Raw genomic sequence first — 27,295 nt, 5'->3', positions numbered from 1 at the left:
GCCCCTGGATAACATGCCAGATTTGGGAACATTATCCCATAAATCTAGATTAATGAAGTAATGCTATAAAACAAGGCAGACCCCAACAACCTAACAAAACGGGGAAATCAAAACACAACAGTTGACAAAAAGAGGTGGCTTTACAGATCATCTCCCAAAAGAGCCGGAGAGGTCCAGCTTTGTGTTTCTTTAGGGTGTGCTGGGTTCAATGCAACATTAGGTGCACGAATTTGTGAAAATAAAATATATCTCTATATATATCATCTGTATTAGCAGCATTCTCACTGAACAGAGACCTCATGTCCCTCTTCTGTAGCCTCCTGGCAGCTTCTGATTGAATAGTAGAAGAGCTGTAAACTGAAGCCTTGCAGGGTTGCAAGATGCTTTCGCCATGAATCCTTCATACCGCTCCCAGATGTGTATTCCAGGTGATGCAAGAAGCTTTCCGTGTTGCAGGGAGATAGCAGAACATCTGTGCTTGGTCAGATCTAGTGGGTGGGGATGACGGCTGCAGAAGGCGAGCGGCACACACTCACCTCCACACTTGCAACAATCCTTACCACCGCTGCATTGTTGCACCTCTTGTACATAAATATACATATATTTTTCTATTTGAGTGCTTCGTGTGTTTCTGGAATGTAGTCTCCTGGAGGACAATGGTGGATGGGATAGCGTGTGACTTAAAATGTAAACTGACACCCACATACCTCTCAGGAGCTCTAGGGGAAGGGAAGCAACAAACAGAGCCGGGAGTCGGAGTGGGCATTTTTTTTTCTTTTTACGTGCAAGATTATGGTGTGAATGCAGTCACTAGATAAGACAGTCTCTGATGTTGGAGCACTGGGAAGGAGAGTGAAGAATTGCTGGGACACTTGATAGCTCTCCCCCCCTCCCCTCACCTTCTCTTACAGATGGTTTATAGGGTAACACTGGCTTTAGGATTGTCTTGTAGTTCTAGCCTTTTAATTCCCGCACTGGAATAACCTTCGTCGCTGCAAATACTCTGCAGGCTTCCCCGCTCGTCCAAGTCACTGGCACTGCTGCTACTACTGCTCCAGTCCAGGTCTGCTGTTAAATAGTCTGTGCTTTCCACATCCACGTCAATCTCTTCTGTGGGGGAAAAAAAAAAATATATGCATTTAATGAATATTATAAAGACTTCACACAGCATATATTGTGTTTTCTTCTGCCGCTCCCTCTCCACCTCATTGATACACTGGGGCTAAGAAACTGCAGCTGCATCCCCCTCCTCCCCGTCTCTAAACATGTGTACAGCCTGAGATCAGAGAATGGGGAAGTACAGGTTGCAGGAAAGTGAGGGAGATGCAACTTCCCTTTGGTAGAAAACATTACCAAGTCTCACGTATTCACATGTACTACCTAATTATGCAAACGGGGTTAATACGATAAGGACTCTTCCTTTTCCTATGAACAAACATGTTAGAAATTGCCTTGCGAAATATAAGAACTATAATGTGTGGGGGATATACACTATATGGAGAGAAGTATTGGGACACCTCCACATCACACCTATAGGAGCTTTAGGACATCCTTTTCCAAAGCCAAAGACATTAATATGGAGTTGGTCCTCCACAGCCCCACTCTCTGCAGCTATAGCAGTCCCCATTCTTCTGGGAAGTCTTTCCACAACACAACTTCTCAGAAGACACTGATGTTGGCGGAGAGGACCAGGCTCACAATCTCTGTTCGAGCTCATCAGGTGTAGGATTGGAATGAGGTCAGGACTCTGTGCGGTCGGTCATGTTCTTCCACACCAAACTCCCCCAGCCATGGCTTGATGGACCTTGCTTTGTGCACTGGGACACAATCATCGGGAACAGAAAACGGCCTTCCCAAACTGTTCCCACAAAGTTGGAAGGTGCAATTGTCCAAAATGTATTGTATGCTGAAGCATTAAGATTTGCCTTCACTGGAATTAGGGGGCCTAGGCGACCCCTCAAAGACAACCCATATCATCATCATCCACCAAACTGTACAGTTGTCACAATGCAGTCAGGCAGGTAAAGTTCTCCTGGCATTCACCTAACCCAGGCTGGCCCACAAGATGTCAGATAGAGAGGAGTGATTTATCACTCCACAGAACATGTTTCCACTTCTCCAGAGATGGCAGCTTTACACCACTCCATCAGACAGTTGGCATTGTGCTTGGTGATACAAGGCTCCATGCAGCTGCTCAGCAATGGAAACCCATGTCATGAAGCTCCCTGCAGACCGTTTTTGTGCGGACGTTAATGGCAGAAGAAGTTTATCATCTGCAGTTATCTGGTCAGCAGAGTGTTGGTGACTTTTAACACTATGCCCCTCAGCACTTGGTGACCCCGCTATGTAACCTTACATGGTTTCCACTTCATGCTGGTTCCTTCCATTTTCTTATACCACTCACAGGTGATGGTGGAATATTTAGGAGGGAAGAAATGTCACATTACACAGGTGACGTCTTATTACATGACAGTGTAGGTATCGGTGAGCTCTGTAGAAGGACCCACAAGTGTTAGTAAAGGCAGATTGTATGACGAGGGCGATGGGTCTGAATGAAGGACCCGAAGTCACTGATTAGAGGGGTCGTCCCCCACCAATACTTTTCTCTATATAGTGTTAATGTTGACGGTAGAGAGGAATTCATGTGATTTGAGAGCACTCACCCCGATCAGAGTCCGACCTCTCGGATGACACCGCTGATCCTATACTGTCCATTCTTGTTCTTTCCACCCCAAATTTTTCTAGCTGCCGTTTTAAGTGTCGCTGCTCCCGCTGCAGCTGCTCTATTTGGTGCTGTGACTTTCTGTCACAATCTTCAAGTTTCTATAGAAGATAAAGCAAGATTACACAGGGTAAAGCATCTCTGCATGGCCCAGACTGGCCTGCCGCTGAACGATCCTCACCTTTATGTGCAACTTTGCTCTGGTTAAGAGACTTAGCGTGGTATGCCTGTTAGATTCAGGACCTAGGGGTACCAATACTTTTAGCTTTTCCAGACATAGCCGCAAATGAGCTCGCCTAGGAAAGAAAACACAACAGTGCAGCTGAGTCAGTAAGTGGTTTGGGGAAGATCGTAGTTCATACACGTGATCAGACATTGCTATGCCATAATAATTAAAGGCAAACTAAACCAGACTGGCTGATGGGCATTATGACTAGTTTAATAGCCATCAGCTGATAAAAAAATATAATGGGCGATCCATTTTTATCTCCCAAGTCTTAAAGGGGTTGTCTGGGACTTTAACAATCTGTGGGGGTGCGATACCTGGCACCCCACGGATCAGTGCTCCTGGTTGCTCTGCAACTGAGCAATTCGGGCCGACGTTGGTACCAGAAGTGGCTGATCGGCAGGGGTGCCCGGTGTCACACCCCAACTAATCAGACATTGTGTTAAAAGTCCCAGACAACCTCTTCAAGTTTCAGAACATTTTATGTGGAATTATTTTACTTTTTTTCAGATACAGAGCTCCAAATTCCCTATATAAAAACACAGAGGTAAGTAATGGCTTCCTGCAAATACTACTGGAGGGAGTGTAATGCATACTGCTTGCCAGTAGAGCTCAATAATACAACTGTATGCAGTAAGCTCCAAAGCTCCCTCTAGTGGTGGCTGCAGGGAGAGAAAAATAATAAAAAAAACCGAACATGATGAACATGGTGTTCAAAGACCTTCATAAAGAGCACAATCTACCAACCCCCAAAAAATGGCATGAGCAGCTTGTAAACAAATTGTAATATCTTTAAAAACCTTGACAAAAAAAAACCCCCAAGAATTTTTATGCCCCATTTTTTCTTAGATTAACCAATTCTTAAAAGGGGTTGTCCAGGCATATAATATTGATAACCTTGGATAGCTTATCAATATCAGATTGGTGGTGGGGTGTGGGGGGGGGGGGCTCCTCACACCCGGCGCCCCCCCACAGATCAGCAGCACATTAAATGGAGCAGTGCTGTTCAGCTCAGTTTAATGTTCGCTGTATATCTGTCCGTCACTGGAGCTAATACCAGCTGATCGGTGGGGGTACATATTGATGAACTTATCCTAACGACAGGGCTTCAATATTAGATGCCCGGACTTCCCCTTTAACCACTCTTAAGATCTATCATTTCAGCAAAGACGTCTTGTCACATTAAAATATTATAAAGTAATCTGGAAATTTCCTACTGTACAAACACAATGTTCTATGTGAACAAAACCACTGTGTTACTGTAGAAACTAGACCCTGTAGATCAACTTTTTTGAAGTAGGGAAATGCGACACAAGTCTACCCGATAATTATAGCAATTATAGGGGTGGAGTAGAATTGGAAAACGACTAAAAACAAAAACATCAATACAAGCACAAAAATAGATCTGTAATGACTCAAACAGAAAAATCGGGTGATAATTGAGACATTGTGGTCCCGCACTAAAGCCACCGCTGATGACTTAACCAAACAATAAGGACGAGGTAATGGAAAGGCAACTGTAAGGAGACATGGCCACGGCGCGGAGGGTGAATACACCAACACGTAAAGAGACTGGACCTACCTGTTCTTCTCCATTTCATTATGGGTTGATCTGAAATGCAAAAAATAACCAATGAATTAGTCACATCCGCTCTAATATTAGGCTTACACAGCAATTTAAATATTAGAAACGTGGCCTTGTTAAAAGCAGAGCCGGATTACTGTCAGGAGGACAAGAAGAGCGCTGCGTGGGTGCACCCATTACTACAGGAGCACAGCACATGGGGTTTCTAGGTGGAATCACAATTATAATCCAGAATGAGCAGAGACGTATGACAGAGTCTATTCTTCTTTCATAATACAATGTTGTTGTTTCCGAATCAGGTGTGTAATAGGCTTTAAGCCCCCATACACATTAGACTAATGTCAGCCGCATCTGCCAATATGGAGGGGGTTTGGCTAATACTCTAATGTGTAAGAGGGCACAGGTCGACTGATTGTAGGGGGGGAGATGTCGATAGTGTCTGTCTAATTTCAGAGTGCAGATCATATTGTTCTCTTGGAGATAAGACATCCAGAATACAGGAGAGCTCGGTTGAATGAGCGCTCCACTATGGGAGACACAGACGAGATGGCTGTCGGCCAAATGAGCGCTCCAGCGTGGGAGACACAGCCGAGACGGCTGTCGGCCAAACGAGCGCTCCAGCCTGGGAGACACAGCCGAGACGGCTGTCGGCCAAACGAGCGCTCCAGCCTGGGAGACACAGCCGAGACGGCTGTCGGCCAAACGAGCGCTCCAGCCTGGGAGACACAGCCGAGACGGCTGTCGGCCAAACGAGCGCTCCAGCCTGGGAGACACAGCCGAGACGGCTGTCGGCCAAACGAGCGCTCCAGCCTGGGAGACACAGCCGAGACGGCTGTCGGCCAAACGAGCGCTCCAGAATGGGAGACACAGCCGAGACGGCCGTCTGCCAAACGAGCGCTCCAGAATGGGAGACACAGCCGAGACGGCCGTCTGCCAAACGAGCGCTCCAGAATGGGAGACACAGCCGAGACGGCCGTCTGCCAAACGAGCGCTCCAGAATGGGAGACACAGCCGAGACGGCCGTCTGCCAAACGAGCGCTCCAGAATGGGAGACACAGCCGAGAAGGCCGTCTGCCAAACGAGCGCTCCAGAATGGGAGACACAGCCGAGAAGGCCGTCTGCCAAACGAGCGCTCCAGAATGGGAGACACAGCCGAGAAGGCCGTCTGCCAAACGAGCGCTCCAGAATGGGAGACACAGCCGAGAAGGCCGTCTGCCAAACGAGCGCTCCAGAATGGGAGACACAGCCGAGAAGGCCGTCTGCCAAACGAGCGCTCCAGAATGGGAGACACAGCCGAGAAGGCCGTCTGCCAAACGAGCGCTCCAGAATGGGAGACACAGCCGAGAAGGCCGTCTGCCAAACGAGCGCTCCAGAATGGGAGACACAGCCGAGACGGCCATCTGCCAAACGAGTGCTCCAGAATGGGAGACACAGCCGAGACGGCCGTCTGCCAAACGAGTGCTCCAGCGTGGGAGACACAGCCGAGATGGCTGTTGCCCGAACGGTAGTCCAAAACATCAGGATGACAGTGATCTAATGTGTATAGCAGGCTTAAGGTTTGCGGATGCTCACACAGGTTTTGTCTGGTGACTACAAAGACGTGCTAGAGACAAGATGGTCACTGGAAGTACTTGTGAAATAAGGAACAAGAACATCACGGCTATGAACAATTGTGTTACAAGGATAAGCCCAAGCTGTGAGGGCAGTATGGTCAGACAGGTATCGTATGGGGTTGCATTAAAGGGGTTTTCTGGCTTTGGAAAACACTGGATCCCCAACTGTGGTTTGTTTAAAACAAACAAAAAACGCTTTTCTCACAACACCCCTCCTGGGTCCAGCACGGAGTCTTCAACATTGCTCCCAGAAGGTGTTTGTTATTGTCTGCAACGCTGCAGTCAGTAACGGAGCAGACGTCAGCACTGGAGACAATAACAGACACCGGGCGTAGAAGCAGAGACTCAGTGCTGGACCCAGGAAGGGTGAGTAAACCACACGTTGTTCTTTTATAACAAACTTTCTAAGACTGAAAAACTCCTTTAAAAACACCCATCGAGAAATTTGGTGGAACATGCCTAGTTCATTGAAGGGGAAATTGGGTTCTTTAATACTGAGGAGTAGAACTGTGTAACGGGAGGGGCATAAAAAACAAGCAAAAACAACTGTTTCATTGTTAAACGCAGTTCATAAAATAAATAAACACAGTTAAAAAGTCCTCTGTAAAGACGTGGTGCGCTTTCTGAGAGACTTTGGAGGCAAACTTTTAGCCAGATGAAGCCCCCAAATACTGCACAGGTGCCTCAATTTGAGAGCCACCCCCATCTTGTGGTCCTGGAAGTTTAACTTTGACACAGGTAGAGCTCCTCTTTCTCTCTGTGTCTTGGTGAAATGTATGAAGGAGTTAGCTATCTGGTTTAATTCAGTAGCCAAGCCAGCCCCCTTAATCACAAGACAACAGAAAGCGGGGAAGGAAGCTTTCCACCTGTGTGTGAACAACAATGGAAGTGAAGCTTTCTTGGACCACGAGAAGAGGTATGAAACTGTCCAAGTGGGACACAACCAAAGAACTTTTTATGAAAATAAGATAACTCCTTAAAGCATCAGAGGAACCAGTAGCTGGGCCTGCAAAATAATTAAGATGATGCAACATTCAATGGGGTGCCACAACACTTTCATTAAGGCAATATGATGGATCACTGAGGGCCTAAGTTTAGGCAATCAATGTTTAAGGCCCGAATAATCCTTTTAATGACAGTTGTTAGATGAAAACTAGTAACTCAATGTCGTTTCCCAACCCCACAACTAATGAGGACCTCATATTTTCCATCATGCATGGGATTATAGTGCATTAAATAGCTACACATCACATTAGTCTAAGGTTGATCAAAATGGACAATTTCAACCAAGATGGTTCATCTTTCCCCCGGTGTCATTGAACATTTGTTGCCAATATGGACTAAAGTGTGTGGCCATTGGGAGAAGGTCACTGGTAAAATACTGGAGAGGAGATACGAGTCACTCAGGATGTTAGCCTCAGTGATATGAACTTGGAAAAAATGCTTCAGCATATTAAGTGCGGCGAGGGGTTAATCGGCTATATTAAGGGCTGGGTTTCTTGTGAACAGCTGAAGAGTGGGTGGGAGGCTGTTCACCATATATCCACCCTAGGGTGTGGTCCAGAAGGTAAATGTGGAGCCTTTGGACTGTGTTCGGTGTCTCTGGAGAGGAGATCTTCAGAGCTGTGGGCATGTTAAAAGAGCTCAACCTTGTGTTTTTTTCCCTCAGTGGGCAAACCCCACAGCCACACAGACTGTATGTCATTTTGTTTTTCCCATTATGCCAGAAGGGCTGTGTATGTTCATTTAATTTGTAACTGGTTTATGCAGCACATTTTTTTTTTTTTTAATAAACCAGTGGAAGACTTAAACGGAAAAGTGTTCCTGTGTCTACCTCTGAGCAGCCGACTGAGACGATCTACCACACCATGTAACGATCATTCAGCTGATATTTCGTCCCTTATGTATGGCCATCATAAAGGACTGACTAGATGCACTGCAGTGAAGTGTCCAGATTTCTTAGAAGCTACAATACAAGCAGCTGTAAACTGAATTGCAGGTGATAACAGGGCACCATGTTGCCTTCACCAAATATCTGGCTTGACACAACATGTACATTTCAATCACAGACTGGGGTATTCGAAGCAAAATGGTTTCAGAATCAGGCCTCAGGAATACAACAATGATGTGTGCAGACCCCACAAGTCACAGGGACGCCTAACATGTGCATGAGGTCTAACTGTAGTTTTTTTCCTACAGCTTAGAAAGTGGAGAATAATTGCTTGCTATGGACAATAAAAGTCACATTTTCATTGCTTTAAAAACAATATGGAAGAAATCATCAGGACACATGTTTAAATCACTGAACTCAGGTTTTTCACTCAGTCCCATTGCTGTAGGTGGTTTAACATCCAGCCCATCGCCATGTTGCCTGCTTTTACTGACAAGCGTGACAGAATTGGTCATTGTAAAGATCTCACCGATACCAGCGTGGTCCTGTAACATCATCAATATTATAAGGCAGATCATGAAAATGCTTCGCTCCTAAATATTCTAAGATTTACCTGGCATGGTATTCTGGAGAAGTGGAAGCAACTCATCCACGAAGTGGAGACCGTGTAAAGTTACACAGCACGGGTCCCAGAGTGCTGAGGGGCATAAGACATGAAAGGAAACAGTAGAGTTGTTGTGAATAGAGTTGCATGTCCCCTTCCATCAGGCATGACAGTGGTCTCTGTGTGCGACGACACTATTGCAGCAAAATGCACATAACGGCAAGCCAAACAGGCTAACCAAAAGAAGAGCTGTGGATGCCAGGAGGTGAGAAGCGATACTCCCTGTCCTCACAAGTGGCCAATGGAATGAGAAGGGAGAATAAGTCACCATCGCTCTGCTGACTCCAAACCTCTTCTGATATGATCACCAACACAAAAACGGAGCTTCACGACATGGGTTTCCATGACCCAGCAGTTGCATACAAACATCACCAAGTACAATGCCAATTGGTGTAAAGCACGACATCACTGGACTTGGCGACTGCCAGGAGAACCTTACCAGCCTGACTGTACGGTGTCAGCTGTAAAGTTGGGTGAAGGAGGGATAATGCATTGAGCTGTTTTTTTTTTCAGGGGTCGGCCATGGTTGGGCGAATTTGGTGTTGTAGAACATGACCGGGCGCAAAGAGCCCTAACCTCAACCCATCATACACTTTGGGATGAAGTAGAATAGAGATTGTGAGCCCAGCCCTCTCATCCAACATCAATATCTGACCTCACAAGTGCTCTTCTGGATGAATGGGCAAACATTCCCACAAAAATCTTGCAGAAAGCCTTCCCATAAGAGTGGGAGCAGTTATAGTTGCAGAGGGGTCAGGAACTCCACTATTAATGGCTTTGGATTTAGAGTGTGATGTAAAAAAAAAAAAAAAAAAGTACCTGTAGGTATAATGTGGACGTGTGACACTATATAGACAAAATTATTGCATCTGTGGCCCATGGAATTACAACATCACATTAAGTTTGGGTCTAAATAAGAATTGTGTTATATATATATATATATATATACATACATATACACACACAAAAAGTTTGGACACACCTTCTCATTTAAAGATTTTTCTGTATTTTCATGACTGTACAATTTTCATATTCACACTGAAGGCATCAAAACTATGAATTAACACATGTGGAATTATATAGTTAACAAAAAAGTGTGAAACAACTGAAAATGTCTTATATTCTGGGTTCTTCAAAGTAGCCACCTTTCGCTTTGATGACTGCTTTGCACACTCTTGGCATTCTCTTGATGAGCTTCAAGAGGTAGTCACCGGAAATGGTCTTCCAACAATCTTGAAGGAGTTCCCAGAGATGCTTAGCACTTGTTGGCCCTTTTGCCTTCACTCTGCAGTCCAGCTCACCCCAAACCATCTCGATTGGGTTCAGGTCTGGTGACTGTGGAGGCCAGGTCATCTGGCGTAGCACCCCATCACTCTCCTGCTTGGTCAAATAGCCCTTACACAGCCTGGAGGTGTGTTTGGGGTCATTGTCCTGTTGAAAAATAAATGATGGTCCAACTAAACGCTAACTGGATGGAATAGCATGCCACTGCAAGATGCTGTGGTAGCCATGCAGGTTCAGTAGCTCTTCAATTTTGAATAAATCTTCAACAATGTCACAAGCAAAGCACCCCCACACCATCACACCTCCTCCTCCATGCTTCACGGTGGGAACCAGGCATGTAGAGTCCATCCATTCACCTTTTCTGCATCGCACAAAGACACGGTGGTTGGAACCAAAGATCTCAAATTTGGGCTCATCAGACCAAAGCACAGATTTCCACTGGTCTAATGTCCATTCCTTGTATTCTTTAGCCCAAACAAGTCTCTTCTGCTTGTTGCCTGTCCTTAGCAGTGGTTTCCTAGCAGCTATTTTACCATGAAGGCCTGCTGCACAAAGTCTCCTCTTAACAGTTGTTGAAGAGATGTTTCTGCTGCTAGAACTCTGTGTGGCATTGACCTGGTCTCTAATCTGAGCTGCTGTTAACCAGCGATTTCTGAGGCTGGTGACTCGGATAAACTTATCCTCAGAAGCAGAGGTGACTCTTGGTCTTACTTTCCTGGGGCGGTCCTCATGTGAGCCAGTTTCTTTGTAGCGCTTGATGGTTTTTGCAACTGCACTTGGGGACACTTTCAAAGTTTGCCCAATTTTTCGCACTGACTAACCTTCATTTCTTAAAGTAATGATGGCCACTCGTTTTTCTTTACTTAGAATTTGTATTATGGCAAGAAAAAAGCAGCTAACAGTCTATTCAGTAGGACTATCAGCTGTGTATCCACCAGACTTCTTCACAACACAACTGATGGTCCCAACCCCATTTATAAGGCAAGAAATCCCACTTGTTAAACCTGACAGGGCACACCTGTGAAGTGAAAACCATTTCTGGTGACTACCTCTTGAAGCTCATCAAGAGAATGCAAAGAGTGTGCAAAGCAGTCATCAAAGCAAAAGGTGGCTACTTTGAAGAACCTAGAATATAAGACATATTTTCAGCTGTTTCACACTTTTTTGTTAAGTATATAATTCCACATGTGTTAATTCATAGTTTTGATGCCTTCAGTGTGAATGTACAATTTTCATAGTCATGAAAATACAGAAAAATCTTTAAATGAGAAGGTGTGTCCAAACTTTTGGTCTGTACTGTACATATACACACACATACATACAATAGGTAACACATGTTTGTTATGTGGAAGATTCGGCAGCATAGGTTGCCCATTCAGCGAATGCCCCACCCAGCCCCTTCCCCAGATTATCATATGAATCACCATTTAATGATGGCATTTTCAGATCAATAGCCCTCAAGGCTGAGCCAAATGGCTTATCCCAACAAAGCCTAAATCCAAACCCAAAAGACCTTTTTGTGCGCAGTCAGCACCAACAAGAAGGCTCAAGACACAAGGACTCAAGATGTCCGACACGGTCAGGTTTTGTCACGTTAATATTATTTGCAGCAGTGCAGAAATTGTGACTTCCAGCAGAACAGGTGAAGAGAAACGCTGGCACAGACAGATGTACCGTGCACAATGGCTTCTTATCACAGATGGGAATATATTGACGGAGTGAACAGTATTATTGTCACAGATGACCCTCCCTGTGAATGTTATCAGAGGAACATGTCAGGCTGATCCTAAACAAGCGATCTCTGGTGCAGCATCAGTATCCAATACATAAAATAATGCTCAACAATACACATGTATAAAAGGGCAAAAACATTTACAGATATTCAAAACTGCAGCTCGTCACTTCAAGGAGTCCAAAAGGAACAAACAATTACGGATATGCCGATGTGCTCGTAGGACCCTCTCACCTCAAACATTGACTTCTCCGTAGCAGGATAAGTCCCAGAAAACCACTTTGAAAGTTACTCGAGCTCTGATAAACCTTCAGGTGACATCATGTCTACTGATATCTGCTGGGTCTTGTGCATGAGTAATAAGGTACCATGCACCTCTCAGATATCAATAAATGGAGGGCGAGATGGTGCATTGATAGAACAGGTGGACTTCTCACTCAGGAGGTGGGTGGATGACATAGGGCTGTATACCTAGCCTCTTTATCTCTTTTTTGAGCTTTGTGAAATATTTTATACGTTCTTGAGTAGAGGGAAGAGGGTGGTGTAGTTTGGCTTCAGATTTATCATATTGCTCCTACACAACCTTTTTTAATGCTATATGCTGGATTTTTCTAACCATAGCATGTTCTGTACACAAGAACATGTTGGGTTTTGGTACAGGGGGTGGTGAGGTTAAAGTTTTTAATTTAAACCTTTAAAAAAAAAAAAAAATGATATCAGTAGACGTGATATCACTTCCACTCAACTCTCAATGTGGAAGTGACTGGTGCCGGAACACCTCAAATTTCATTTCATTCTGAAAACTGGTGGAAGTAAAGGCCCTCATATACCTAGATAGCTGTCGGCAAAATAATGGTTCAGGAGGCAGCTATTTCCCCCGGCTCCATCATACAGAGGAACGCTTGCCTCTGAGGAGTGTTCCTATGTTCACAGCCGGAGTGTTATCTCTAGGGAAAAGAGAAGGATCCGCCATCAGGGAAGAGTCAGTAGGCCTCCATGCACATTAAGTTGTTGGCTGGTACAACAGCTATCGGCAAGTTCGGCAGACTTTACATAAATTTGTATGAGGGGGCAACAAGGGTCTTCACCAACGTGACATATCAGTCTGACTGAATCCCTCTTGATATTAAGCAGTTCTGTAATACACAACCAGAGACACCTAATGTCCCCATGTCCAGGTGAGCCTCTGCTCACATCTGCGTTAGGAGATCTATGAAGGAGGCCCCATTTTGTCCAGTAAAATGCCAGATCCCCATGATAGAAACCAAACAGACCCCATTATCAACGGTGTCGGTCTACCGCTGGTGTCAGCTATACAACATTATGTCCTCCCTCTACCTAAAACTGAATCTGTCAAAAACTGAACTACTCGTCTTTCCTCCCTCCATTAATCTACCTGTGCCCGATATTGCCATCTCCGTTTGTGGCTCAACCATTACTCCCCAGCTACAAGCCCGCTGTCTTGGGGTCATTTTTGATTCAGATCTTTCTTTCACTCCTCACATCAAATCACTCGCTCGTTCATGTCATCTACACCTCAAAAACATCTCAAGAATCAGGACTTTTCTCACCTTTGACTCGGCAAAAACTCTTACTGTCGCTCTTATTCATTCTCGTCTTGACTATTGCAACGCTCTACTAATCGGTCTCCCTCTTACTAAACTCTCCCCTCTCCAATCCGTCCTGAACGCAGCAGCCAGGATCATATTCCTCGCCAACCGCTACTCAGATGCCTCTTCCCTGTGCCAGTCATTGCATTGGTTGCCCATCCAATATAGAGTTCGTTTTAAACTTATCACGCTTACCCACAAAGCGCTCCATGCTTCAGTACCCCCCATCTCCTCCCTTGTCTCAGTCTACCACCCTACACGTGCCCTCCGTTCTGCAAATGACTTGAAACTAAAATCCTCCATAATCCGAACTTCCCACTCCCGTCTCCAAGATTTCTCGCGTGCTGCGCCAATTCTCTGGAATGCACTACCCAGGACAGTTCGATTAATTCCCAATACCCACAGTTTCAAGCGAACCCTAAAAACACATTTCTTTAGACTGGCGTATCACCTAAACACACTCTGTCCATCCCAGCTTTCCCCCATATTAAAATCTTCTTCAACTTCGGGTTCAAACCAACCATGCACATAAAAGCCTCTGTCAGGACTGCACACATACTGGCTGGCGACCAGTCCATGTATTATTATTTATCCTATTCAGTATATCAAGGCTGCATTATACAATATATGTACTTTTTACCTTTTGTGTCTCCCCCACTTCCTCATAGACTGTAAGCTTGCGAGCAGGGCCCTCACTCCGTTCGATATGAGATATGCTTATTCTGTATTGTCTGTATAAGTCCCCCCTAAAATTTGTAAAGTGCTGCGGAATATGTTGGCGCTATAAAAATAAACTATTATTATTATTATTATTATTATTATTATTATTACTACAAGGGTTCCTGTTATGGAGCAGAAGAAGAAAAAAAAAAAGCATAGATGTGAATGGAGCCTTGTGCGTTTCCTCAGCCACCGAAATCCTGACAACAATTATTGGCACGCCTCTAATGACATGTTAGCAAACTTGAAAAACATGGGCAGCAGAAAGGAGTACTCGTCGAGATAAGGGTTGGCGTTTCGATGGAGTGATTCATCCAAACCTATGAAAGATGTTGCTTAAACGGGACAGGCGGCCAAGCTTCACGCTGACAGCCGACTTTTTTCTTATGGGAAGACGCATTCCACAGAAATGACATTCACGCCCAGAGGTGTAAGATTACACAGAGATGTCATTTTTACAGGATTGTATGAAAAAGGCACTTATTACGCACATGATCTAATAGTAATACCAAACAAGGAAAGAATTGGTCACGACTCCCTGAATAACTTCTAAGTGATGGCCTCTGAACGGGCCGTACTCACCAGGACAATTCAGCCATTACATTTCTCTACGGTGATGACAATACGCCATGTCATGACCTTATGCTTTTATCTGGAATATAAGTATTATGGCTAAGACGACCATGAGCGCTGGAAGGAAATGTACTGTCATACCAAGTTTAAGTTTAAGGCTCCACACTACGGAGGAGTAGGCACTTTATGGGCCACCATGTGACACCCTAATTTGGAGCTCTTATCACCTACAAGTAACAGGTCTAGTAGAATATACCATCTGATTAAGAAGGCCATTATTTTTTTTTTTTTGACGGATTCATCCAGTATACAAAGGTCTAGTAGGACTCCATGAAAGCTGTGGGTGCCCCAATACAGCGCCATGAGGCAGATCTACATTTACATGGAACAAAGTGATCCTCCCTAAAAAAAAACAACAAGACTAGTGGTGGGGTTTAATAAGACCTATTCAAATGTGGCAGAAAATAGGGAGCTCAGCAATTTACTGCAGCGGTTATATGCTATATTTGTGATGCCACCATGTCCACACAGACTAGGACAGCAGCAGAGAGGCGGAGGGGATGCAAGAATGATTTTATAATTTACATAGCCTGTAGATTAAAAAAGGATGAAACTGGAAAACCCCTTTTAACGGCTTAATAATATTTCTATTTTGGGCTTTAATTTGCTTACATTCCTATAAAAGGCACCATTATGAGGGAGCAACCACCACAGATTTGCAAATCTTTACATATTACTTCCGTGTTGAAGACTTTTAATTCCCTTTGATTTTGTATAACGAGTAAACTGCGCCTTGTTGCTTTTTGGTTGGATTTAAAGTGACACTAGAATATTCCCGAGCGAATTTGGGAGGTTTTAGACAGTGATCTAGACCTGCTGACACAGACTGCTGTGCCATAAGAAAAAGTCAATCTTTTCTGTAATTTTTTTGGGTCGTTTACCACAAATGATGTCCATGTGCCAATACTCACTACCTCTTCTCAGGTCAGAAGCTCATCCGTACAATGTAACATAATTGTAATAAGTGATGTATGGAGTTGTCATCCAAGATGACAATCTTTTTAGACCAATAATTAATGGGATTCTCCTGCGACTCTTACTTCCGAATCAGGAGGTAAGAAACGCAGATGACGTTATGTAGAAACAATGTCATCTCTCCCTGCGAATGCAAAAGAGGGGTGACGGAAAATCCCTTTAAAGACATCATCTGAAGTTACTGGTTAATAGGCAACTTAAAAGGGTTCTCCAGCACAGGAAAACATGGTTGCTTTCTTCCTAAAACATTGCACTACTGTTCACAGATTTTGTGTGGCATCACAGCTGATCCTTATTCACAGCAAGTGGAGCTGCAACACCAAATCACAACCAGCGGAGAAGAACACAGACATGCTTTACCAATACTGGAGAACCAGTAATAGATTGTAGATCACATCAACATGACTTAAGTATTCTTTAGCATTCAGATTAACAGAAAGGAGACATGCAGACAAGGAAAAGGCTATGATCTGGTAATTTATTTTGTAACTGGCTATCCCATTTGACATATTAGGTTGTGTAGGCATCAAAGAGGGGGTACCCTGCTCAGAAGCCCCCCTATGAATCAGAACAGAAAGCCTTACTCTGGCAGACATGGCCCGTCTATGCACTACATGATCAGCCATTTACAGGAATGGCTAGCATGTAGTACTACATTTCTCCTTCAGTGGGCGCTGTGGGAAATGTATGGTCGACTTATCCCAATCACCCGTTCAATAATGTGATTTATCATCAATTCCCACCAGATATTGGGGGAGGGAAAGCTTTAGATCAACAAACATACATGTACACATGATCCTCCTTACGATTTTTATGCATATAGCACGGTATACACCATTTTTGTTACAGCTGATGGCCATTTCGGCTAATAAACAGGACACATATCTCTCCTCTTTCTTAGAGTATTGTCACATGGGCCCCTATATAGGAGGTGCTACCTTCTATTGCCCCATTTTACTGTGTTGTGCAAATTATTAATGTGGTTCCTATGGCGACTGTCAGATGCCATTTGTGTCAGTGCAGGAGTAGTCGCCGACCAGCACTGGCCCATAATAGAGCATTAAGATGTACGTTAGGAGATGGCTGATATATCAGCCATTTCCAAGTCACCAGCCCCATGTTATAGTCAGTCAATGGCTTTCATGCAAACAATTTGCCTGTGACAGTTTTCACCAGGGATGTCCCATTAGGCCCGAACTCTGCGTGACCTTGTCATCTGTCACCTCAGAGCGCACGCTGCATAATCACAGGCCCGGCGAGGACGCACATGGTGGTGGTACACCAACCACACAGCCTATGCGTCTCCCCCTGCCTCGTGTTACCATGGTTACAGCTGAACAATTCACCATTTCCATACATTGAATAGGATTCATGGGGGAAGCCAGAAAAGAACATGCTAGTACAACAAAAGAGAGGCGTTTAGGCCCAGAAATAGAATAAAACACATACCAATAAATAGAAATAAACTATAATATGCTGACACAAGCTCCTTCTGTACAGATGGCGCACTACTATATTTAAATATGGCGTCATGGTGCTGTACAGCTATGGCGTAGCAAGGCCATACTCATACAAGAGAAGTCAGCTGCACAATTAATACAATTCCCAATATTAGAAATTAAGTCATAACTGGGGTGTAGTTCATGCCAACAGATTAACGTCAACCCCTCTTGACATCACTTTGGCGCAGGTACTAAACTGGTGCAAGAAATGGAGTGAGACATTGATAAATTTTGACTTAGGCATTTACAACAATTGAAAATTTGCTGAAAACGCAATGAAAAATGTCACAGCAAAAACAAAACAAAACAAAAAAAAACAAGCAGCTTTTTATCCGTATTCTCTATAAAAAATATTATATATATATATATATATATATATATATATATATATATATATGCCTCATTTATCAAAACAGAAAATACGGCCTTAGCAACCAATCACGTGGCAGCTTTCATTTTTCCAGAGGAGTTGAAGAAATCAAAGCTACGCAGTGATTGGTCACTCGTGGCAACAAGGTTGGGACAGAAGTGATAAATGAGGCCTAATGGCTTTGTTAGGAATAAAAAAGCCAAGCTAAGAAGAAGAGGGGTCTCCACCAACATTTAACATGGCCGTCGGCTTTCTATTCTCATGAGTTTACCATGTCAGACACGTGGAAAAGTTAAAAGCAGCAGACATCCCGTATTTGTAATATAGATCATTTCCTAATCTATTTTTTTGTTGCAATACTGTCTTAGCCAATTACAGACAAGCCCCGCGGTGTGATTCAATGCATTGCCATGGGGGCGAGACGTCCTGTGAACTCTTCTGCCAAGTAACATCATTGCCCCATTATCTGTATAGGATCGTTAACCCTCGATATGGGTTCACTACGGTGTAAAATTATATAATACCATTCTATTATGAACATTGTAGACTTAGATTCAGATTAGACATTTAATATCCCATTTTTTCAGCGCGAATATCTCTCAATTAGTGAGTTTGCGACCAATTCATCAATTGATTTGCGCCATTTTTAAAGTTGTCTTTTGTGGTTCAGCTTCTTGTGTTTTAAGTTAATGTGGCTTTTCCAGATGTTTTAGACAGATTTATGAAAAGCGGCTTTTTTAAAAAGATGCACAATGCAACTCGACTTCAGCCCACCCGGATTTATTTGATGTATGCCAGCTAAAAAGTCGCATTGTTTGCGACATTTTGCAAAACATCTAACTTTTTTTGCACTAAAAAGTGGTAAAAATGGTAAGCGGCAGAAATGAAAGACAGTTTGAGCCATTGTGCAAAATTCATTGCGCCATCTTGATTCATTTGATGCAAAAAAAAAAAAAAAAAAGTCAGCGAAAACCATAAGTTAAAAAAAAAAAAGCAACTTAAAACAAACTGCAAATGATGTATCGGGCCCTAAATGCACTAACAAGGGGGCACGTGTTGCTAGCTGACTAGATGGAGGTTGGGCATCAAGCGCGCATACCTGGTATGAGCTAAAGAATGTTAGTAGGTGCGCACAAGTCAATTAGACCACGTATAAAAACAATCGTAGCACTGCATCACAGAAAAATAAGGTATTATAATACAACAGCACAAAGCTGAGGACAACTTAATAAGGTGTGAACTGTCTCTGCATACTGGATTTTTTGGATTATAAGACGCACGTTTCCCTCCCCCCAAATTTGGGAGGAAAATGGGGGTGAATTTTATAATCCGAATGTAGCTTACCGGGGGTGGGGGAGGTGGAGGGGTTGTCCCAGCGGTGCGAGACTGCGGGCCATGGGCTTTCAGAAAATGTCGGAGGTGAGCCGAGTCTCCAAACTGCCAATTGATTCCCTGTGGTGGGCTTCGGGGAAATGGCAGCCAGAGGCGGAGCATGGGCAGATTGAGATTTTAGGAGACGAAAGCCCAGGGCCCACAGCCTCGCACCGTCGGGACACCTCCTCCTCCCACCCGGGGCCTGCAGCATCGGCCCACTCCTGTGATTGCCAGCTTCCTGCAGCAGCGACCCTGCTTCACTGCCGCCGCCCTCCCAGTAAGGTTCCATAAAAAAAAAAAAAAAAAAAAAATAATTTTATAATATATATATATATATATATATATATATAACTATAAGACGCACACCCATTTTATTTTAATAAAATAAATACATGTTTTCCCTATTTTCCTCACCAAAATTTGGGATGCGTCTTACAGTCCACAAAATACGGTATATAGAATAGCAAAGACCTTAATAAAGCACTCCATTTACATGTATTTTATATGCATTCATTTATTTTCTTTGGATATTTATTCTTTTATTCCAGCTTTCATACATGGATTTCGGCAGTCACGCCATCCTCACACTACCTGGGATGTGTCACCTTGTATTTTGTATACTTGGCAGTCCAATCTGCTTCCCATTCTCACTGCTTTAACAGCTCAGACACATTTTTCACATGAAAACAAGTGCAGGAATCACGAGAGGTTTCTCAATGAAGGCACAAATCCACGGGGGAGGGCGGGGGTGCAGGCTGCCAAACGTCACATATGGATTGCATGTGAGCGGAGAGCAAAACTCCTAGTGACTGTAGCACGTCGCGGGGATGAGGGGGGTGAGCTCACCTGCTACTGCTGCTTTTTTTCGATTTGCTTTTCCTCTTCAGGCTGTCCCTCTCCTTGCTATTGTAAGGCAACATGGAAGCATAACCATGCTCGGCTTCTGCGTACGACAAGAAACGGGAACTTTTAACCAGAAAACTCATTAATTCCTTGATCTAAGCACCAGTGACAAAGTAATGCAAAGCACAACCCCATCAACAACACATACAAAAACAACAATATATCATAGACATAAAAGGAGAATAAAAAGATACAAAATACAACAACCACGGTGTCCAAATTGCACATTTAAATTTAAAAAAAAAAACTGATTGATCATAATAAAATACTGGCAGATCATGAGATGCCATAAACAGTGATTACATTGCAGGGTGAGCATTGCCATCTACCATAAAACAATTGCTATAACATTACATTCACAAATCGTCATTTATGCAATTATCTGATATAATCAAGAGCGATTCCAAGATGGAAGAGTAACCAAACTATACAGGCCCATCATCAGACTAAGGCCACATTCACACGTTCAGCATTTGGTCAGTTTTTTACCTCAGGATTTGTAACCCAAAACCAGGAGTGTAACAATCAGAGGGAAAGTATAATAGAAACACGTCACCACTTCTGTATTTATCACCTACTCCTGGTTGTGGCTTACAAATACTGAACGTGTGAATGTGGCCTTAATGTTAAAGGAGAACTCTGGCAGAGATACTGCTTCAACTTTGTGTAATAATTTCTACAACTAGTAATATGCCTCATGGTACCCGAGCATCAGGAAAAACCTTTACCTAATGTTCCCTAGTGAATCGGACCACACAGTCTAACCTGAGATATTCCGAGGACTGTGGATCAGTAATTGTTTTGTTGCTCTGCAGCACTTGGTTTAGGACTACCGGGCGACTATGATTATGCGCCATCCAACTAGTCGTGACCGAAGGCTTTGTACAACTTGTCTCCAGGTTGCTGTGGTGCAGTAGGTTACGAGTCACAACGTGACCCCCGATGACTATGATGATGATCTAAAAAAAAATCAGGTTACAAGCGAGGTGCGTTGGTCTGTGATGACATGCATGGGTATCTTCATAGACCACACACCACGCTTGTGACCTGTCTGATTTTTTTTTGGTCATGAGACCTGCAACCTAAAATTTAACAGGTTTACCCTTTTAGCCAAATTCACATTATGTCCCGTGCCACAGGACAACTACAATTATCAGATGATGTCTGAATGGAACCCAAGCCTGAATCACATCGGAAAACAAAGAAACTGCATGCTTTTCATGGGGTTATCTGTGTGCGATTTCTTCCCACACTGGCCCTAAAGTACCTGAGATGAGACAGATTGTTACCCCTACTAGGGACAGGACGGGGCGGGGTCACTGCTTCTTGTATAAGGTGGCATTAAGCAAGAGAACCTGCTCTTGATACTCAGGTTTTGGGAAACCTGCACCTATGGCTAGGAACTATTCTATAGCATCTTCAGGAGTTCAGCTTTATGCATACCATTCATCTAAGGCAGGGTTCCCCAACTCCAGTCCTCAAGGCCCACCAACAGGTCATGTTTTCAGGATTTCCTTAGTATTGCACAGGTGATAATTCCATCATCAGCACAGGCAATAGTTACATCACCTGTGCAATACTAAGGAAATCCTGAAAACATGACCTGTTGGTGGGCCTTGAGGACTGGAGTTGGGGAACCCTGATCTAAGGCACACATGGCAAACTCTGGCCCACAGGGTGATTATATTTGGCCCACAATGCCAGAACCGTCTCCCCTTATTCTGCGCAGAGGACTACGTGGGATCCCATTATACTGCACGGCGGACTACGTGGGGCCCCATTATACTGCACGGCGGACTACGTGGGGCCCCATTATACTGCACGGCGGACTACGTGGGGCCCCATTATACGGTGTGAAGGGCCGTTAATACATATCAAGGTTGGCCCGTGACTTTGTCTAAGTTTTTACTTTGGCCCTCTCTGTATTTGAGTTTGACATCCCTGAGGCATAAACAAGTGTAAAACAGCAATATAAAATGTCTATAATGGATGACAATAAAATAGAGAATAAGACAACAATGAGAAATGCTCATGTTCCCAGGTATTAAATGCACCACATTGATGGGCGTTTTCAATACATGTTAGGCTTTTATCAGATAAATGTTTTTAAAAAAGAACTGTACATACACAATAATAATAATAATAATAATAATAATAATAATAATAAAGGCCGTCTTCCTTCCAGCATAGTATTGTCCCCCTCCCCCTCTGGAATCTGTTGTGACCGCTAGTAACAGGCACACACAATGATTCCTCTCTGCGTACAGCCTGTGCACCCCTCGCTGAAGACCTCCACAAATACAGGAACACTTTTTTTTTTTTTTTTTTTTTTTTAATGCAAATCTCCTGCTAAAAATAGAGGGTCTTATATATACATGTCAGAGCCTAGAAAAAGAGGCAGGCTCCATTTTCATGAAGCTCAGAGCGGCATCACGTGAATTATTCAATATATTAACATAATAATAGGAAGCGGCACAAGTGGAAAAATATTTGGAAGATAACTAACAACTATTATGGAAAGATGCGGCCTGGTAATTGCTGCTTTCACGGCACCGCTAGCACGCGGCTGTGCCAAGTATAGGGGGATTAGGACTGGCTGTGCACATGTTTATGGGGACGACATGAGCACATTGTATGGAGCTGCTCGATGTGCACCACACGGGCTGATGCCAGGAATCATCATGTGCGGTGATGGGCATCTCATCTGATGGAGGAGCCTGGAGAGGCCTGAGCAGCCATTAGTAACCTGCTCTGATGCCATCACCCCGACATATAAGCGGGATCACTCATATGTGCACTCATGACTACACTGGAATAACACAAGAGCTTATGGCGGTGAGTGTGGACGTGCATAAGGAGCGCAGCACTGGGGGATCTGCACAGAAATAATGCTGCTCCTGCATGCATCATACACTGAGCAACCTGGAGGGAATGACTGCAGAGGATTTACTACTGTACACTCACCAATGTGCTCATCATACACACATACCGGTGATCCTACTGTATATAAACAGGCCAGAAAATCACCTGTACGGCAGGTATGCGCACACACATGAGAATGGGCACCGCACATGGCATGTAGAGAGACGGCGTACACAGGAAAGCACATCCATGCCGAGGTGGCTGCAAGAGCCTGATCCTTAGTTGGGGTGTGTAATATATCTATCTATCTCATTTACACACGCATCTACTCTAGCAGTGTACATAACTGTATGAATATATATACAGATAATTATATAAAAGTACAAAGATACAGGAATATATATTATACACACACATGTGCATGTCGCACCATAGGATTGTATATATGCAGTATAAGCAGGCGGGATCCACACACACATGTATGTATTTATATAAAATGTTGGAGATCTAGGTGTAATGATATAGGCAAACACAATCTCACACAAATTATATACACACACAAGTATATATAGTGAGATCTGTAAGTCAGGCAGGTGACATATATATAATGCACACACACACACACAAACACACGTGGGCACTGCTGTGCACAGATCAGAGTGCAGGTGATAGATATACATATATATATATATATATATATATATATATATATATATATATATATATATATATATATATATATATATATATAGACACTGCTGGGTCAGTGGGGCAGGTGATAAATATACACAGTATGTGTGCACAGTGTGTATTACATATATGTGGACACTGCTGTGCATGGATCAGGTGACATACATATAGCTGGGCACTGCTGTGCAGGGATCACAGGGCAGGTGACATAATACACACTGTATAGATCTATCTATATACACTGCTGTGCAGGTGACATAATACACACTGTATAGATCTATCTATATACACTGCTGTGCAGGGATCACAGGGCAGGTGACATATAATACACACTGTATATACTGTATCTATATACACTGCTGTGCAGGGGTCACAGGGCAGGTGACATATAATACACACTGTATATACTGTATCTATATACACTGCTGTGCAGGGATTACAGGGCAGGTGACATAGATCTATACAGTGTGTATTATATGTCACCTGCCCTGTGATCCCTGCACAGCAGTGTATATAGATACAGTATATACAGTGTGTATTATATGTCACCTGCCCTGTGACCCCTGCACAGCAGTGTATATAGATACAGTATATACAGTGTGTATTATATGTCACCTGCCCTGTGACCCCTGCACAGCAGTGTATATAGATACAGTATATACAGTGTGTATTATGTCACCTGCCCTGTGACCCCTGCACAGCAGTGTATATAGATACAGTATATACAGTGTGTATTATGTCACCTGCCCTGTGACCCCTGCACAGCAGTGTATATAGAAACAGTATATACAGTGTGTATTATATGTCACCTGCCCTGTGATCCCTGCACAGCAGTGTATATAGAAACAGTATATACAGTGTGTATTATATGTCACCTGCCCTGTGATCCCTGCACAGCAGTGTATATAGAAACAGTATATACAGTGTGTATTATATGTCACCTGCCCTGTGACCCCTGCACAGCAGTGTATATAGATACAGTATATACAGTGTGTATTATATGTCACCTGCTCTGTGATCCCTGCACAGCAGTGTATATAGATACAGCATATACAGTGTGTATTATATGTCACCTGCCCTGTGATCCCTGCACAGCAGTGTATATAGAAACAGTATATACAGTGTGTATTATATGTCACCCGCTCTGTGATCCCTGCACAGCAGTGTATATAGATACAGCATATACAGTGTGTATTATATGTCACCTGCCCTGTGATCCCTGCACAGCAGTGTATATAGATACAGTATATACAGTGTGTATTATATGTCACCTGCCCTGTGATCCCTGCACAGCAGTGTATATAGATACAGTATATACAGTGTGTATTATATGTCACCTGCCCTGTGATCCCTGCACAGCAGTGTATATAGATACAGTATATACAGTGTGTATTATATGTCACCTGCCCTGTGACCCCTGCACAGCAGTGTATATAGATAGATCTATACAGTGTGTATTATCTATATACACTGCTGTGCAGGGATCACAGGGCAGGTGACATATAATACACACTGTATATACTGTATCTATATACACTGCTGTGCAGGGATCACAGGGCAGGTGACATATAATACACACTGTATATACTGTATCTATATACACTGCTGTGCAGGGATCAAAGGGCAGGTGACATAATACACACTGTATAGATCTATCTATATACACTGCTGTGCAGGGGTCACAGGGCAGGTGACATATAATACACACTGTATATACTGTATCTATATACACTGCTGTGCAGGGATCACAGAGCAGGTGACATATAATACACACTGTATATACTGTATCTATATACACTGCTGTGCAGGGATCACAGGGCAGGTGACATATAATACACACTGTATATACTGTATCTATATACACTGCTGTGCAGGGATCACAGGGCAGGTGACATATAATACACACTGTATATACTGTATCTATATACACTGCTGTGCAGGGATCACAGAGCAGGTGACATATAATACACACTGTATATACTGTATCTATATACACTGCTGTGCAGGGATCACAGGGCAGGTGACATATAATACACACTGTATATACTGTATCTATATACACTGCTGTGCAGGGGTCACAGGGCAGGTGACATATAATACACACTGTATATACTGTTTCTATATACACTGCTGTGCAGGGGTCACAGGGCAGGTGACATATAATACACACTGTATATACTGTATCTATATACACTGCTGTGCAGGGATCACAGGGCAGGTGACATAATACACACTGTATAGATCTATCTATATACACTGCTGTGCAGGGATCACAGGGCAGGTGACATATAATACACACTGTATATACTGTATCTATATACACTGCTGTGCAGGGATCACAGGGCAGGTGACATAATACACACTGTATATACTGTTTCTATATACACTGCTGTGCAGGGATCACAGGGCAGGTGACATATAATACACACTGTATATACTGTATCTATATACACTGCTGTGCAGGGATCACAGGGCAGGTGACATAATACACACTGTATATACTGTTTCTATATACACTGCTGTGCAGGGGTCACAGGGCAGGTGACATAATACACACTGTATAGATCTATCTATATACACTGCTGTGCAGGGGTCACAGGGCAGGTGACATATAAATAATACACACTGTATATACTGTATCTATATACACTGCTGTGCAGGGATCACAGGGCAGGTGACATAATACACACTGTATATACTGTATCTATATACACTGCTGTGCAGGGGTCACAGGGCAGGTGACATAATACACACTGTATATACTGTATCTATATACACTGCTGTGCAGGGGTCACAGGGCAGGTGACATATAATACACACTGTATATACTGTATCTATATACACTGCTGTGCAGGGATCACAGGGCAGGTGACATATAATACACACTGTATATACTGTATCTATATACACTGCTGTGCAGGGATCACAGGGCAGGTGACATATAATACACACTGTATATACTGTATCTATATACACTGCTGTGCAGGGATCACAGGGCAGGTGACATATAATACACACTGTATATACTGTATCTATATACACTGCTGTGCAGGGGTCACAGGGCAGGTGACATATAATACACACTGTATATACTGTATCTATATACACTGCTGTGCAGGGATCACAGGGCAGGTGACATATAATACACACTGTATATACTGTATCTATATACACTGCTGTGCAGGGGTCACAGGGCAGGTGACATAATACACACTGTATATACTGTATCTATATACACTGCTGTGCAGGGATCACAGGGCAGGTGACATATAATACACACTGTATAGATCTATCTATATACACTGCTGTGCAGGGGTCACAGGGCAGGTGACATATAATACACACTGTATATACTGTATCTATATACACTGCTGTGCAGGGGTCACAGGGCAGGTGACATATAATACACACTGTATAGATCTATCTATATACACTGCTGTGCAGGGGTCACAGGGCAGGTGACATATAATACACACTGTATATACTGTATCTATATACACTGCTGTGCAGGGGTCACAGGGCAGGTGACATATAATACACACTGTATATACTGTATCTATATACACTGCTGTGCAGGGGTCACAGGGCAGGTGACTTTTGCGGCTGCAGCCAGTACCGCACACATGCACTCTCACCTCTCTCCCTCCGCTCCAGATACTCCGCCGCCTCCAGCAGCATCTGGATGTTGACACAGACCGAGGCCGCCATTTTTCCAGCACCGGGAGCAGGAGAGAGTAGTGGTGGTGACAGGGCACGGTGTACCGGAGGAGGTGGTGACAGGTCGCGGGCTGAGCAGTGTGCAGTGTGCGCCGGTCTGGTGCTCAGTATCCTCAGCCTCGTCCCGGTGTCTAAGTAACCGAGTCTATGGGGGAAGTGCTGGGATTGTTGTTTATCTGCTCCTGCAGAACACGCCCCTTGCTCGCTTGCGAAGGCACGCCC

The 27,295-nt window shown here is 43.7% G+C and overlaps 1 protein-coding gene across 1 annotated transcript; it reads right to left on the bottom strand.

The window, feature by feature from the left end:
• Nucleotides 1-303: 303 nt before the first annotated feature.
• Nucleotides 304-27,295, bottom strand: MXD1 (MAX dimerization protein 1). Its single transcript, XM_073653589.1, has 6 exons — nt 26,992-27,295; nt 19,748-19,844; nt 4,531-4,560; nt 2,904-3,018; nt 2,664-2,823; nt 304-1,110 (listed from the first exon to the last, which is right to left on the bottom strand). Exons 1-6 carry the CDS (start codon nt 27,062-27,064, stop codon nt 917-919), a joined length of 669 nt encoding a protein of 222 aa, XP_073509690.1. The 5' UTR covers nt 27,065-27,295; the 3' UTR covers nt 304-916.

The sequence above is a fragment of the Phyllobates terribilis genome, unplaced genomic scaffold (genome assembly GCF_046119375.1).
Source record: "Phyllobates terribilis strain yellow unplaced genomic scaffold, ASM4611937v1 Scaffold_11__3_contigs__length_659146591, whole genome shotgun sequence".
NCBI lineage: Eukaryota > Metazoa > Chordata > Amphibia > Anura > Dendrobatidae > Phyllobates > Phyllobates terribilis.
This window is presented reverse-complemented; position numbering and strand designations above follow the sequence as displayed.

Coding starts and splice junctions, on each gene's coding strand:
- MXD1 (XM_073653589.1), bottom strand. CDS start 27,064: ATGGCGGCCTCGGTCTGTGTCAACATCCAGATGCTGCTGGAGGCGGCG. Junction 19,845..26,991: donor TCTGGAGCGGAGGGAGAGAG/GTGAGAGTGCAT, acceptor TGTCGTACGCAG/AAGCCGAGCATGGTTATGCT. Junction 2,824..2,903: donor GAGCAAAGTTGCACATAAAG/GTGAGGATCGTT, acceptor TATCTTCTATAG/AAACTTGAAGATTGTGACAG.